Below are 17,728 nucleotides of genomic sequence, written 5' to 3'. Positions count from 1 at the left end.
TGATGTAACAGTACACAACATGATATCACAGTAGGTCATGATGTAACAGTACACAACATGACATCACAGTAGGTCATGATGTAACAGTACACAACATGACATCATAGTAGGTCATGATGTAACAGTACACATGACATCACAGTAGGTCATGATGTAACAGTACACATGACATCACAGTAGGTCATGATGTAACAGTACACATGGCATCACAGTAGGTCATGATGTAACTTTACACAACATGACATCACAGTAGGTCATGATGTAACAGTACACATGACATCACAGTAGGTAATGATGTAACTTTACACAACATGACATCACAGTGGTCTATAATTATATAACAGAAAATAACATGACATAACATTAGGTCTATTATGATGTAATTGAACATAACATTACATAGCACTATTTAATGCCACACTGTATATTTATTTGCAATAAAAAAATGATGCAATTTATTATTTAAAAAATGAGAATATATAACAAATAATAATAGTGTTTGTGCTTTTGGAATCTGTGCTCTTGCCTGAAGTGCATGGGTCTTGCAAGCTTTCCCCATTGTATTTCAGAGTAGCTCACAATATCCAACAGAACAAACATAATAAACACTTCTAAATATGTTTAAAATTTACTTTAATACAAAATAAGCTTTAAATTACTCCTAAAAAAATATCTAAAATACAAATTCTTCATGAAACTAGTTTTAAAGAAGTTATAATAAAGTGATACAGAATGATACGTGAGTGATAGTATGAAAAAATGTATTGGTAAATAGGTAATGTTGTATACATGATTGGTGAAATAATCTTACACAAAATAAAGCAATGCAAATCCAGCATTTGTATTCCAGAGTAAATGTTTCACTTTGTGGGATTACAGGTAATTTGGTGTAGATAATAAATATGTCAATTTAAAATGCTGACCTTATGGCAGGAATCTGTTACTAAAGGCAACAAGGCAGTTAAGAAAAGTAAACCAAGTATACAGAACATGTTTTCTGTTATGATCGCCTACAATTAGCTCAAAAGGCAGTTTATCTAAATTCAACTTTATCACAGTTGGTTCAATAAGTACAAATCTGTGGTCCCAAAGCTTATATTACAGATAAAATAATACAATTAGGTAATAATAATAGGTCTTTCTTAAGAACAACTAACATTCAATGTCAGTCCCTTGTTGATATGAACACTTCATTAAGTTAGTTTAAAAATTTGGTAACATTTGTCAATATCAGATGCCACTGGTTGATGAGGGCATGAAAGAATAATTTGTTTTGTTTAAAATGCCCTTAATTTCATCAATGCCAGCTGCTTCTGGTTGAGAGGAACATGAAAACTTCCTTCCCTTTAAGAGTCCTTAAATTTCATCTTTAGTATTTAAAATTATAGCTTGCTGTTTATCAAAAGTGATTTAGGCAACTAAAAGCATTAAATCCACATTCTATTTTTGGGATATGACCTTCAATTTGTGGGAGGAGTGCTGTTTAAGTCCACATTCTATGTCATATTTTTGGGATGTGACCTTCATTTTGTGGGAGGAGTGCTATTAAATCCACATTCTATGTCATATTTTTGGGATATGACCTTCATTTTGTGGAAGGAGTGCTATTAAATCCACATTCTATGTCATATTTTTGGGATGTGACCTTCATTTTGTGGAAGGAGTGCTGTTTAAGTCCACATTCTATGTCATATTTTTGGGATATGACCTTCATTTTGTGAGAAGAGTGCTATTAAATCCACATTCTATGTCATATTTTTGGGATATGACCTTCATTTTGTGGAAGGAGTGCTATTAAATCCACATTCTATGTCATATTTTTGGGATGTGACCTTCATTTTGTGGAAGGAGTGCTGTTTAAGTCCACATTCTATGTCATATTTTTGGGATGTGACCTTCATTTTGTGGGAGGAGTGCTATTAAATCCACATTCTATGTCATATTTTTGGGATGTGACCTTCATTTTGTGGAAGGAGTGCTGTTTAAGTCCACATTCTATGTCATATTTTTGGGATATGACCTTCATTTTGTGGAAGGAGTGCTATTAAGGATTTTTATCTGCACATACTAAAGGGCATCTGTAAAACAGAAAACCATCTCTTAAATCATTATCTCTTGAGGAAAAATACAACTAAAAACATTGTGCAAATAGTAAAAATACCAAAAGTGCCCACACTTGTAATGAATCTGACAGTATATAATAATGCTAGACAAAATTAAAACATAATCAAAATGGTAAGAAAACTCAACTTCAAACAAATATTCCAAATTCCATATTAAGTCACTAACATGGTGAAAATAAAAGTTCTGTCTATACCTGATGGCCTTGTTAACACAATCAATGCAATACCTGCATATGATGAACTGCAAATTGCAAAGACCCAGATTTGCTGTCACATACTGCGCCAACAGATTTGGGTCCATGCAGTTTGTTCTGGGTAATCAACAGAACAAACATACCTGATCTGCCAATGCATTATGTGATAGCAGATGAGGGTCTATGGTGCTTGCAGGTGGACTCCACATTTAAGATAGTATATATGGTAAGTACATATTTCTCTATCTTGGAATGACCTACAGAGGGAAGAAAATGCTAAAACCCACAAAGAACATCCTGATTTTCTTGTAATTGATAATGATGTTTATGTGATGTCTTGCTGCTATAGTACCTTACTTAAAAAATTAAATCTTAAAGCAAATCTAAGAAAAACATGTTGTAATCAGTGTAGCATACTGGCAGAGCTCCCTACATAGACAAAGGTATGGTTGCCACATCTGCTGCTGGATCAGCATTATTTGTAAAAATTTGAAATGGGTTCATAACAGATTGTATTCTTTCTAATTCGATTAAATTCTGTCAAAACTTTTAAGACGTTTAAAGGTTTGTTTTTAGTAATAGTGGCAACATTTAATGACAAACTGGCATCATTTGTATAAAATCAAAAGGCTTTCAATGAAGGATGCATTCTGACAAACGTGGTCTAATTCACTTTTTGAGAAACCATTTAAAGATTTTATATGTATTTTTAGTTATGGTGGCCATATTGACAGTAGATCATCATCATTTGTAAAAGATTTAAGGGTCTCCATGACACAATGGTTTCTGTCAAATTTGGTTAAATTCTGTTCAGCAGTTGCTTCAAAAGATGCCATTTAAAGGTTTTCCAATTTTCATAATGGCAGTCACATTTCAGGATCAGTGTAATTTTTTTATTTAAAAGATCTTCATGTGAAATTGGTTTGTCTCAAATTCTGAATATTTCTGTTCATCAGTTTTTGAATATAAGTTTTTTAAAGATTTATCTATTTCTTATTTTTATAGTGGTGGCTATATTTGATGGTGGAATGGCATCATTAATAGTATAAAACTTCAAACTTGACTTCAGGCTAGGATATTATCTGCAAAATTTGACTGTAATTGATATAATGGCTTTTGAGAAGAAGATGAAAATAATAATTGCTGACACATGTTGTGCAATGATTCAAAATCACAACGATCTCAATACTTTAGTACCTCAGTGAAAGATAATATATCATTTGCATTTTTACTTAATTCAAACTGATAACAATACAACAACAATGTCCTTGTGTGATTTTTAAAAGTAATTTGTTACATGCTCTTATTTATAGTTTAGACAATTAGACAGCATTTATATTGTACAATCAACTTCATGAATGTTTTAAAAATATTTGTTTCAAAATCATGCAATTGACTAGCCAAAACTGCAATACAGAAATCTAGGTACATTGTACTATATTTTCTTCAATCCTTTGTTTTAAATTGCTCATTAATAAAAAAAGATAGTAAACTATTTAGTTTCAGCAATGTTGTGATCTGAATGGAATTTATCGTTTCTCAAAGACAACATCCCTCATCTCTCTGTCCCTCTGAGAAGAGACATCAGAAAAACTCCTAATGAGAGGCATGCGACGGGCTTCGTGGTCCAGTCTGGGCAGCTGAATGTCATCTGTGTGCCGTGTTGACAAAATCATGCTGAAAAAAGGGGCAAAAATTTGAATTAGTTCTAATTTTCTATTTAATTTTATTTGGATATATGGAAAAGATAACTTTAAATAAGTTTAAACTTTATCTATGTTTAGGCCCATTATCTAGCAATTGATGTAACATTTTCTTTCTCCAAATCTCTGATGTGGGGGAACCTCATGGTCTTTAAAGGACAGCAAACTGATTAAAGCAGAGAAAATCATGACCTTGAGTGGATAACCTCTTGCCCTGTATCCAGTGTCAACGTGAACCATTCATAAAACTAGAGGATTTGGGAGCAAGTTGCCCATATAAATATACCCCCACCTGTCCTGCATCCTATCACTATCCTAACAGGCAGATGAATCCAGACTAAAAAACCCAGATACTTGGAACTCGTCTGAAAATTGTCTTAGTACAATGAATTATCAACATGCATATCTTCTGATGTTGACCATAATATATATTAAATGTTTCACAGCAGTCCTCTAAAAACTGCAAGTCTGAGTAGTTGCCTCCAAAAAATTGTCATACACTGCATCAAGATTGAGCTCTGAACAGGTTAATCAAATGGCATTTCAGTTACAGTATACTACACATTTAACTATTTTGGTAAATGTTGTAGCCATAAATATGTACCAAGTTTCATAGTGATCCATACAGAACAAACTGTAGAATTACTTGCACTTACGAGATTGTGCTGAACCGAGCATTAAGCTACAAGTAAAAGAGGACAATAAATCCAATGACAATTGCAAATTAATTTGTCAAAATGTAAGAGGTGAAGACCATAATATTTACCAAGTTTCATGATAATCTATAAAATAAACAACAAACATTACAATGCATTAACTACAAGTCAAAAGTGCAATAACTCTATCAAAATTACATGGGCAAAGTACACTGCACATCTTCAGGTGATGACCATAATATTTACTAAGTTTAATGACAATCCATCAAATATTATGAGATAAAAAGATAAATAAATATTATTTGTTGATAAGTGCAGCAAAAGTTGTTAACAATAATATTTTTCATGGCAATTCATTGAAAATGGCCCAATTAGTTGCGCTAAAGAGTGTCAGATGGACCAAAAGACACATGGATAGACATGGATATTACAACATACCTTGGCTGTCTCTATAGAGGAGACATGGAATAACGTAAACAAGAAATTGCAGTGGTAGAACAAATGTAAATGCAAAATTTATGTTTTTATCAGGCCAAAATCTTATTCTATAACAATAGATTGAAGTCAATAAGCAAATCTGAATCAAAGTCAATGTTTCAGTTGCCAAGCTTTAATGAACTAAATGTCAAGGAATGTATGTCATATTTCAAAGGTTCTTCTTTTGAAACATTTGGGTATATAAATTCAAATCTGACTCATTAAAAAATAACATGACAAAAAAGAGAAAATATTACAAAATGAATCTAATAGCAGGCACAGTACTGTAATCAAATGATCACTGCACAGTCATACCATTTTTGCTGCTACTCTTTCAATAGTCACATGCACCCAACTTCTGTACCAGTCTGATTTGCACTACCATCCACATATAAAACATATCTTCTGTACCAGTCTGATTTGACTACCACCCATCAATACAACATATCTCCTGTACCAGTCTGATTTGCACTACCACCAATCAGTACAACATATATTCTGTACCAGTCTGATTTGCACTACCACCCATCAATACAACATATCTACTGTACCAGCCTAATTTGACTACCACCCATCAATACAACATATCTCCTGTACCAGTCTGATTTGCATTACCACCGATCAGTACAACATATCTTCTGTACCAGTCTGATTTGCACTAAGACCCATCAATACAACATATGTTCTGTACAATATATATTCTGAACCAGTCTGATTTGCACTACCACCGAACAGTACAGGTGGCGCTCACCAGATAATATGTACTTTTGAGAGAGTGACATATGTAAGGTGAAGTAGTTCGCATTTAAAACATGCACAGCGGAGAGAATGTTGGCATACCTCTATGCTACATTAATGTAATGTGGATGATATTTCTTTTGGATACTGTACTTTTGGAAATTTTACATGATTTAAGCACACTGCTAACTAAAATGACTGCTCCCTCGTGTTAAAAAATCAGTCTGAATTAGTCTAAAGTACATAGCAGCTATTAAAATAGGGAAAATGAATTTTGCCAGACACGACAATACCAGCTTCTGAAAGTGCAATGAATGAATTACCAAATATATAAAATGTAAACAAATTTATCGGCTCTTTTTTATACAATTTACCTCTGAAGTTCAGGAAGTGAAAATGACCAAGTAGAGCTAGCACTTTTTTGAAAGTTGCACATTTGAAGTAAGGCCAAGCTGTATACTCTATAACCCATAGTACACCCATCAATCATACACCAAAATAAAGGGAATTAAAGGTTCTTTGCATTATACCTAAGATATACAAGGTCTTTTTTAAATAGCCAGTATAACCAGTGAGGAAAGCTGGGGAAATTCTTTTTCTTTAAAATCCTAACCCTATGCAAAATGCGAAACTGTAGAGCGCCACCACAACATATCTTCTGTACCAGTCTGATTTGCACTACCAACAATAGAACATATCTTATCTTATAATCAGGGTTTTTTCCTGTAGAAAATAGAGATCCATGGATACTCTATGAACTGTGGTAATGTTTTAATTTCTTGATTTACTTCATTGTTTTATATTACTATCCTCATTTGATCACATAATCCGATCATCAAACACAAGCTTGCTTTTTAAAGCTATAACAGTGGAAGTTTCCATATTGGAGGGACCGGAAAGGAAAGGAAGGTAGAAATAGGGTGCAAAGAGGTGCATAGAACTCCAGCAGTAGATGATCTTACCTTTTTCCATTAACAATTATTGAACTCTGAAGCATCAGATGCATGTCCAAATGTCCACACACAAGCACAGCAATCATCAGATGGTGACAAATGCAGTTAGAAATGTCAGGTGATATGATGCAATGTGATATTATAAAATGTTCACAGCAAACAAATATGATGGTCAAACAGCATGATGGTCAAACAACATGATGGTCAAACAGCATTGCAGCAGAGAATGCTTAAATCTGCTTAATCAGTAAGAAGGTTTTGTGTGGAAGCAAACAAGTTTACAATCTAGATCAACAACAAAACTTTATAAATTGTACTGATTTTAAGGTATTTTCAAGTAAAAGTAGCATATAGGTAAAGTAAGTTAAACAGTAAATTATATACAGTATAAATAATTTTATTCTACTGCAGATGGCAAAATTTGTATGCTTTTAACACAAGCATATATTTGCTTAGCAGATAAAGTCTATCACTGACATATTTCCATGAAATGAAAACAATTAAAATTTTATTTGCTGAGTGCTACAACATACTAAATGCAAATTTATGAAGATATTACAATTACATAAAATAAAAACAATGCTAAAATTTTGTAACAATCAATGTAGAGAAAAACATTTATAATTTGTTTCATACAGTATGGGTGTACTAGGACTATTTCTTTCTGTGAGAAGCTTTCAGAAGCATAGGTAAGAAATACTACATAGTATCTAGTTACTACTAACTCAGACTACCTTGCATGCATTTTTAAACAGAAATACCATCAATATTTTTTTAACCTTTACAAGCCTTGATATTAATCTAGTACATTTAATGATGTACAAAAAACATCCACCTGTAAAGACAACAGGCCTACAATTCTGATCTACCATCATATAATGCACCTGTAGATCAGATCAGGTCCCATATTCATGAAACTTACTCAAACTCAAAATTACCAAAGTTCTTATATCCATTGACATGTTGAAAAAACACAGACATGATCTGTATATATCTGTATTACATGTAATACTTTGATAACTGTCATATTTTAATGAGTTGACTTTATATCCTGTATGATACAAAAACTGCAATTTTGCTACACACTTGCATTGAGAAATTTACAGCATTATGAAACTCTTACACATGAGCTTGAGATTTTGTTTTGACTAATCATCAGTGAAATTACAGCTGAAAGCTTGTTTCTGTTTGGCTGATAGTGCAAATTCAATTTAAGCAAAAGCTTGGAATGTTTCAGCTTAAACAAAATGCACAATACACACTGTGCAAATATTAAATCTTGGCAAAGATCATTTAAAAATAAATATCATAAACGTACCCTCCCATCCCCACCCATGATGATTTTTTATTAGTATAGTCTGGGGCTGACTCCTGAATCATCAGGCCTAAAGATCATAAAACTCTTGAGATCAAGTTCCCACTATAAGCCAATCAGAACTATGAGCCAATAAGAAACAACCTTAAAAAGTATAATCTTTTATGATTGGTTGAAACACAATTTCCAGCTTGGACTTTGTTCAAGAGTTTTTCTGATCTCCAAGCGAGAGTTTCTGAAGAGGCTAACATCTGCTGGCTTCATACAGTTAGAAAAATTAACAAGACAAAGCAGGCATCAAGTTTCTGTTAGATAAAATAATAAATCGGTTGGATCAATACCAAGTAGATCAGATTAACTATGACCACATTAAAACCAGCAAGTGATTTATCATACTTTGGTTTCTTTAAAAAAAAGAGGGGTTAGATAATAATAAATACAGAACAGTCATTAAATACTACTGGTTATTGAAATTATTTTGAAGCATACATTTATCTGTAGGTCACTAAGCCAGTTACATAGATTGTCTTAAACAACTAAATAGATGATTCATTTTGTTTCAGATACAACTACAGGTTAAGTATCTACTATTAACTGAAATATCCCACTTCCAGATATAAAAGTAACTAACACTATTTACCTTTCTCAATAAAGACAAACCTGTCTATAATGGATGCTTATGGAAGCACAAAATTTGTATCTTTTGTAGAGAAGTATCTTGGTTAAATAAGTCACATTAAAAAAACTGGTTTGTAAATGTTGTTTTCTATGAGCAGATGGCCTTCATATAGGTATGTCAACTGAGACAGGTTTCTCTCTAAGTGAAACCTTCATATAGATATGTAAACTAAGACTGGTTTCTCTCTATGTGAAAAGAAGCATCTACTTATTTGTAAAGATTGGAAGTAAGTAAAAGACTGATCCAAATTCATTATATCATGTACATGTATTGTACTAGCTCCATAAAGTATAATTTAAAATACAAAAGCTAGGGAGGTACAAAGAATCTGGAAATAATAAATAAAGCCAATGGAAATCTCAAGTTTTTGACAAACAAAACTGTTATCAAAGTATCCAATAAATCAATTAAAAATAACAAAAACATTGAACTGTAATTTTTTTAACATCTGTTATTTTCATATGTAGCTGAACCTCTCAAAAAGAATCATTTCTCTTAAGAAAATTTTTGTTGCATCCATGTCTAATATTCTCAGCTGACAATAGTCATTTCTAATTACTTTACACAGCCTTCAATTATCAACAAAGAGAAATTGTATTGCAAATAACCATCAAATTAAAAAGACCATGTAGATGATTTCATTAAATTTTATCTAATAATTAGTTGTTTAAAATTCTGGTGTGCCATGAATTTATCATGTTTATTGTACCGAACTGTCAAATTAGAGATATATGTGACACTTATCCCTGGTTCCAAACTTCAAACCAAAATGCACAGTGAGATATATTATATATAATTTTGCTTATAAAATTGGGTCTGATTGCAAACAGATCTGCCATCACATGATCTGAATCTATTTAGTTTGTTAGGAATAATGAAATATAGACCCTGATCTGTTAACACTTCATGCTAAAAGGGTCTATGTTATTAGACTTACAAGTGAGCATATACTGTAATACTCAGAAGTCCAATATGGATCAAAGGCCAACAAATATTGATCAGAGATAGGAAATGCTCATGGCTACATGTGAATGCAAGTAAATTGAAACTGTTAAGCCATAGCCCTTGCTGTTTTAATCAGATAATACATGACTAGAGACTTGAACTTTGCACAACTGTGTTATGCCATAGCCCCTGCTGTTTATCAGTTACAAAATTAGAGACCTGAACTTTGTACAACTGTGTTATGCCATAGCCCCTGCTGTTTATCAGTTACAAAACTAGAGACCTGAACTTTGTACAACTGTGTTATGCCATAGCCCCTGCTGTTTATCAGTTACAAAACTAGAGACTTGAACTTTGTACAACTGTGTTATGCCATAGCCCCTGCTGTTTATCAGTTACAAAACTAGAGACCTGAACTTTGTACAACTGTGTTATGCCATAGCCCCTGCTGTTTATCAGTTACAAAACTAGAGACCTGAACTTTGTACAACTGTGTTATGCCATAGCCCCTGCTGTTTATCAGTTACAAAACTAGAGACCTGAACTTTGTACAACTGTGTTATGCCATAGCCCCTGCTTTTTATCAGTTACATAACTAGAGATTCGAATCCCATAGGACAGAAAGAACACTCTACAGTTTTATTCAATTATATAAAGTTTTGAGAACTAAAGTAGGTTACAACCAATCTTTTCCAAATGTTTATAACTTACATATATACTTGCAGCAACTAGGATGATATTATACAGAGGTCTCCCCCTCATGAATGGCACCCCACCCACAACAAGCAGCCACCCGCTTTTTACAGTCAGAATCACGTGGCACCGATGAGTTTGTTTTCAAAAGTACCCCTCAAGAAAGGCCACCCCTCTAACATGAAAAGTAGCCAGCATATTAGTGCCAAATTGTAAAATTTATCCCTCACAAGTGGCCACATTTTATTTTGATAATAAACTAATATTTAATTCATATGGTATGGCAAGTAATCCAATTATCTTTACCGATGTCTTTTTCCTGATATCAGGTTTTCTTTACTGAAAGAAGTGTTGGCTGAAGTACATGAAATACCCTGACCTGAAGAATAGTTGTAGTTTTAGACATGAAAATAAAGCACTAACAAACATTTCAGTTCAAAAGAGACCTGTAACTTTAAATAATCAATTTGGTGTGGTCATTTTTCTAAACACGGTAATAGCAGTTTTTGCTGTGATGTTTGCATATGTGAGAGTAAGATACATTATGTCCTATCTGTCTTTTGCTTGTGTTGATGTGTGCCGCAATTTATTTGTACACAAGAAGTGAGGGAAAACAAGCCAAAAAATGAACAATAAAGGTCTGTGTGTCATTCTGATAAAAAAAAGATTAAAGGATCATTTCCATATTAGGTGCAGCATTAGGTGAAGGGTGGATGGGCTGTAATTTCCCATTATGAATACTTGGCGAGGTGGAAACTTTTTCAAGTGAATCGTTTTAGTTCCAAGTTTTGTGACAAATAAAAACTCTAGAAGTTTATGCTTTCTTTTATGCACAAAATTTATATTCTTATATCACACATTTTGCCATTACTTGAAGTTTTGGTTTTATATTCTTATATGAAACATTTTGCCATAATCTGAAGTCTTAGTTTGGCTAAAATGTTTAACTTACACATAATCCACAAGAAAATGAATGTTACACAATATTCAAACATGAACAATTCCTGTAAGATGGGAGTGCTGCTGTTTAAAGGAGATATTTCTCTTTTATAAAGCATAACATTAATAATATCTGCACCCATCAGAAGACATAGTTTATATTGGTGAGTTTATATTAAGTAAAGATCAAAACAAATCAACAATTTAACAGTAGCTACCAGTAAATGCTTCAAATGTATCTGCAATAAAAGCACATTGTCTGCTTAAGTTGACAAAGCATAGGCAAAGCTTCACGTGCAAAGCTACAAGAAAGAAGATACAGCAAGGGCACTACACCTGTGATTCAGTACACCCATACTTACAAAGTAACATTTCTCTTAATCTGCTGTTCTGCTGACATGGGGAGCAAAAACTGATCGACCCTCTTTACTGTGCCACTTTTGTCTTGGTAAAATTCTCTATGTCTCTGGGCCAGCTGGAATGATGAACAAATAACAGACATACTAATAATCTGCTATAACATTCTCTTCATAATAAAACTGTCAGAGAAATCTTTTTACAAAACAGTACATACTCTGAATGCTAACACTAAAAGGTTCACACATTCAATAAGTCAAAATGTACATGAAATAAAAAAAAAATTCGAAGCATTATTTTATTATTTCTATTTGAATCACTCCAAATAAAAATGAACACAGTAATAATAGGAAGTTTACTGTCAATAGGCTCCTGTACAAAATGTACTATTCCTGAGATCATTACCATCCCTACAAATAACTGGCCAATTTGCAAATTCTACTGGAAATGGTTTTGTAGCCTTATAGATTCTGAACAAATGTCAAAATATCTGGAACAATGTTAAAAGAAATATAGGATTTTATGAACAAATATATGGTACATAATCATCACAAAGAGTAAATTACAAGGGCTGTGAAAAGTCTGTTTCTTTACATTATCCTGGAAGAAGTCTTATTCAGTTTGGGCCCCATAATCCAACCATGATTATTGCTCATTATCAGTCCTAAATCTAAACCAGTAATGTTTTCTCTCAGCTACTGCATCTCTTTATACAGTACTTATCTTCAAAATATCATAATTTTCAATTATACAAACAGTTGCCATGTGAAATTATGACTTTGAAAGTTAAATAATACTTGCATACCATTACGGTTACACTCCATAGTTTTAATTATTGCCACTTTCTAACACATAAGTCATCTGTTTCAGGTTCAATATTTGCAGTGAAAAGTGTAAAAAATCTGGGAATCTTTCTGTCTTATTAATACCAGCAAAGACAAATTATTTTTGAGATGGAACTATGTTTACAAAATAAGAAACATTAGCTTCTTGGAGCTATTTTCCCAAGAGTGATCCAAAATAAATCTTGGTACTATTTCCAAACAGTGACCCAAAATAAAATTTTTAATCAGTGCAACTGGTGATTTTATTATATTTCATCATATTTTTAAGTCAGATGTATTATACATCCATTGAAATCCAGTTTGCACACTAGAAAAACTGATACAGAATAGCAAAAATTAAATACTCTTGCCATGCAATAGTTCCGACACATGGATTTTCCTATACCTATGGATGTTAATACATTTATTTGCCTTTTTATATATGAAATTCAAAGAAAATTTTGACTGGCTAATAATGTTTAATTTGATTTAAAATATTTGCTACATATTTCTCTTTTATTAAAATTTAAAATTCACTCTGTGCATAGTTTTGCATTCTATCCTTGTGGAAATCATACTGAGCTAGATGCTAAATTTAAGCATTTGCTACATACTAAATGCTTTTATAAAATGGATTCATGCCAACATAAGCATTTTATAATTCTTCTATCAATGTCATATGATCCCATAAGACATATTATAGGACTCACTTTCCTTAGAAATATAACACTGTGCAAAATCTATAAATGTGGAGTGGAATCTAATTTACTTATCAAATTATTGCATTCCTTCAAATAATTGATTTACATCCAGCATCAGGTCTTACCCTATCAAAAGAATAAAGTTCTTCTTTTCTATCAAAATCAACATTAGATAAAGAGTGTTTAGGTGCTGCCAGCCATCTATCCAATTTTCGACTCCGACTGCTTAGCACAGATTCTGGTTTATGGGTGTAGAAGGTAGGAAAATCTCCACCTCGGGCATAAGGATCACTGGACTGGTTCAGGACTTCATTCCTGTAGTCCTGGAAATATTTTGCTGTAGCATTGCCATAGGTCTCACCATAGTCATATTTAGTTGTTGGGCAGTGACCACGGTAGCTGGAGTAAAACAAAATAATCAAACTAATAGATGTGTTTAATTCCCTTTTCCTCAATACACATGATACATTTAGGAACTTTTAAGGGCAAACACACACACACACACAGAGCAGATTATAAGGATACTTTTCTGAAGTAAGTTGTGACAAACTGAGGCTTTCTGAAGTGTTGATCCATATGGACTTGTTTAAACTATATTAGTATTCAATTTAAGAACAATAATTAATGTAAGTTTAATTTGAGTAAATGCATTTACATGACCACAATGACACTGACAAACAGTTTTACTACAGTTGAGAGAGAGATTGATTGACTGATAGCTTTATTTCCTCCACATTGTGAAGAGTATAATCATTCAAACAAATACAAGAATGAACATCGGAAGTCTTAGTGGCTACTTGAGTAAAGAAACTATGAAGTATTATAAAGAGAATACAATTTTTAACAAGATTATGTGAATGCTGTGCAACCAGCACAGAAGCAAGAAAACTTCTGGCATTTAGGCAAATATGAATAGATGATTCCTTGTTCAACACCCTGGGGATGTAAAATGAGCAAGAAGATAGGAGTACAGAAGCTTACATCTTATCGTTAAGCATACATTTTAAATGAGCAATAGGGGTATAGAACATATAGGGTATCATGACAGTGCCCTTTCAGAGTTTCTTGTGTACTTTTTCAACTGATGTGATACTGACAAGATGGAAACTCATAATATGATCATTGCCAATAAGTACTAGTAAGTCTTGGAACATCATTCCCAGAACAGTACTGACAAAATCAATTTCAGACAATGAATCTAGGTACATGTAAACATGTACTCCAAACTGATCAATAATGTGGCATCAAAACCTATATCCATAAGGAGTAAGGATGCCACATGTTCCGATGAAATAATCTATGATAGAAGTACACAAAGTATTACGGTGAGTACAAATGGCATCATCTGCAGATGAAAACAATTTGGACACAATATTGATAACAACTCAACATGATTCAAGAGAAGCTGGAAACTTCCCAGGATCTTCCCATAATACAGATAGGATAAAACTGCCATCAAGCAATAGCTTCTGAGAGATGCATCTTGAGTTGGTCTGTATTTTTCAAAGTGGATTGTGATTTTCAGTCTGTATACAAAATATGTACAGAAGAGTTTTCAATTCAAGAATAATTTCTAACTGGGGTTAAAGGGCACATGTCAATATTATCCCCTTGGCTTTACGTTGTCTTTGTTAATGAACTGCTTGATCATTTTAACAAACTGCAACTTTAGTTTTGCGTTCCTGGACAATCCTTATTCTTGTCCAACTTTAGCATGATATGTGTCTTCTGAGTCTTTCAAAACTAGGCATGGATCAGTTACTCAAGAATAGTTTTCAGTACTCTGTAAAATGGGGATTCAGATACTATTCCAATACATGTAATATTATTGTTTTTAATGAAAGCTCATCTGAAAAGAAAACACAGGCATTGGTAGATGTGATCTGATGCTGTGCTGTACTAGAGACAGAATCATGTAGACATTTTGGCTTCAATGCATCTAAATGCATTAAAATTGGTACTAGGATAAAAGAGATTAAAGATAAGTTCCCTGTTCAACTTTATTGATATTGGAGTTAATGATTATTGATTTAACCCACTCAAAGCAAACATTCTGTATGAAACTATTGCAGTACCCTGCACATTGTATAGTTGTGAAACCTGGTGCAACCCTAGCCAACAGTAAATACTTGCATTACAGAGATGTCATCAATTGTGCATTAGGCACATGCAAGGACTATCTAGATACACATGAACTAAAATTGCACTGAGTTTGCATGCTGTTTTACCCATTGAAGCCTACATATATGTGAATAAGCTGTTTTTCTTGGAGCAACTCTATAGACCAAACCACTCAAGCAACTTGGTATGGTATATGAAGCCCTGCATGAATTCTTACTCTGCTGTTTGCTCACCATTAAAACCATCATTGACCATTTGCTTGTTTGATAGCCAAGGTCTACAATAAACCTGGGCCAAACTGACTTTTCAAAGAGTTAAATTCAAAGAACTATTCAGATTTATTCTATAGTACAAGTCACATGGGTCATGTAAGTGCATATACTAATATAAGTTTAAAAAGTAATATTTTTTTTAAAGTTTAATCATAATACAGTTATAAAAAAGTTTATTCAATCATGATTTTTGAGTGATCTACACATCAATTGTAATAACAAAATTTCCAGACAAAATATTTCTATCCCTTATGGACTTTTACAATGGCAGTTTAGCATTACGCTGGGTCAAGAAAGTCAATACTGGATTGAACTATTACTAGCGCAGGGGTAATTAAGATACAATTGTGTGAACAAAAAATCACATGCATCTTCCATCATCTCCTGTATGGATGTTAAACCATGAGTAGGATAAAGAAGTAACATTCAGTAAGTTTTATTCTTAGCTTCTTCATATGACATTTCTTTAAAATGATAATTTAGCATGATGTAAAATTTAACTAATATATATTTGAATTGACAGCAGTATTTCTAGTCTTTTACATGCAGAAAGCACATATTTTCATGGGAAAAATAGGAATTATGTACGAACTGAAATAAAAGACATACGTACGGAAGATATATACTAGGTTGCATAATTACCTCCAATTTATTGGACTTTCATGCCTATTTTTTTCCTGCCAGTGTTTACCCAGGCTTTGTTTATAAATAATGACATTGTCATGTCTGTTTATGTTTGTAGAACAACTTAATCCCAGCCACAAACACGTTCCCTCTCACGTAATAGATTGCATCAAAACTGGTTTAAACGAAATCATCACAATGTCTGCCCCTAAAAATGTCGAAGTACGCTATCAATGAATTTGCTGTTAAGCAGTTTTCGAGGAATTTATATGATAATCTTCAATGGAATTTTGATGGACAAGGTGCGAAATAAAGTGAATAAATGCCATTTGAAGTTATGTGTAATGAAATTCGCCAAAATGACACCTGTAGCTGCAAAACGTGACTCAGAGAGCGTACATGAGCTATGTTACTTGTACTTAGCCGATATCGAGTCCGGTCTTTTACATTTTCATAATTCTACATAACCAAACTGACGTACGCTTTTACAAGAGTTGAGAGAGATCGTCCTACAGCGTAGACTTATTACATGATATTTCTATTTTGGTGCTACCAAAACATAAATAACATATGATACGTTTTATATGGCCTGAGAGAGAGAGAGAGAGAGAGAGAGAGAGAGAGAGAGAGAGAGAGAGAGAGAGATGATACCCTGGCATAAATCTGGGCGGTATAAAGGTAGCATTATGAGTTGTAACTAGTGTACCCGCAGAACGTGACATTTTTCGTTAATATAAGTTACAGTTGTTGATTTTTCCAAGCTTTGTCTAGGGCCACTACATCAGCTTGCTAAGTACCGGAAACAGGTTTTGTTTTGGACGAATAACATCATAGTAATTTAAACTTGAGTGTAAAAAAATAGTTTCAATCATTTTTCGAATTTCATTTCTCAAAAAGGCTTAAGCAATACCATTTTATAAAATATTCTATTTAAAATAGTAAACAAATTAAAAGTTTACAAGGAAATCTACATTTGATAAATGAACTTGTCATTATAAATGTCAATAATAAATTAATACGCAGCTTGTGTAGCCTTGACAACGCGCAAAAGCAATCGGATCTACATCGGATCTTTCCACCAATGAAAACCGATAGGATATTCCGATTGTGCCAATTAGCTTATAAATACGAATGGGGTAAATGCGCACACGTTATTTAAAAGTACAAAACGAGTTTTATCGTTTTGGCAATATATGCATTGTTGACTTCTCATATCTAAAACTTATGTTATTGTAGTCAATTATAGTGTAATAACCCAGTGGCGTCACTCGGGTTGGTGTCACCCAGTGCGGTAGCTCATGGTGTCACCCCCATGGTCCTCCTTCCGTAACAGACCATACAGAATCCTTAGTAATGTCATTTTGGTGTTACCCCCTCTGATGGTGTCACCCGGTGCAGTCCGCACCCCCCGCGT

At 33.2% G+C, this 17,728-nt stretch overlaps 1 protein-coding gene across 1 annotated transcript; it reads right to left on the bottom strand.

Annotated features, from left to right (window-relative positions):
- Positions 1 to 509: 509 nt before the first annotated feature.
- LOC149806512 (ciliary microtubule inner protein 2C-like) lies at positions 510 to 17,111 on the bottom strand. The gene is made up of 4 exons (XM_089954068.1): positions 16,966 to 17,111; positions 13,423 to 13,696; positions 11,778 to 11,890; positions 510 to 3,994 (listed from the first exon to the last, which is right to left on the bottom strand). The coding sequence occupies exons 1-4, from the start codon at positions 17,034 to 17,036 to the stop codon at positions 3,847 to 3,849; spliced, it is 606 nt and encodes a 201-aa protein (XP_089810194.1). The 5' UTR covers positions 17,037 to 17,111; the 3' UTR covers positions 510 to 3,846.
- Positions 17,112 to 17,728: the final 617 nt, after the last annotated feature.

This window comes from Sinohyriopsis cumingii, chromosome 1 (assembly GCF_028554795.1).
Source record: "Sinohyriopsis cumingii isolate HCF-2022 chromosome 1, ASM2855479v2, whole genome shotgun sequence".
NCBI lineage: Eukaryota > Metazoa > Mollusca > Bivalvia > Unionida > Unionidae > Sinohyriopsis > Sinohyriopsis cumingii.
This window is presented reverse-complemented; position numbering and strand designations above follow the sequence as displayed.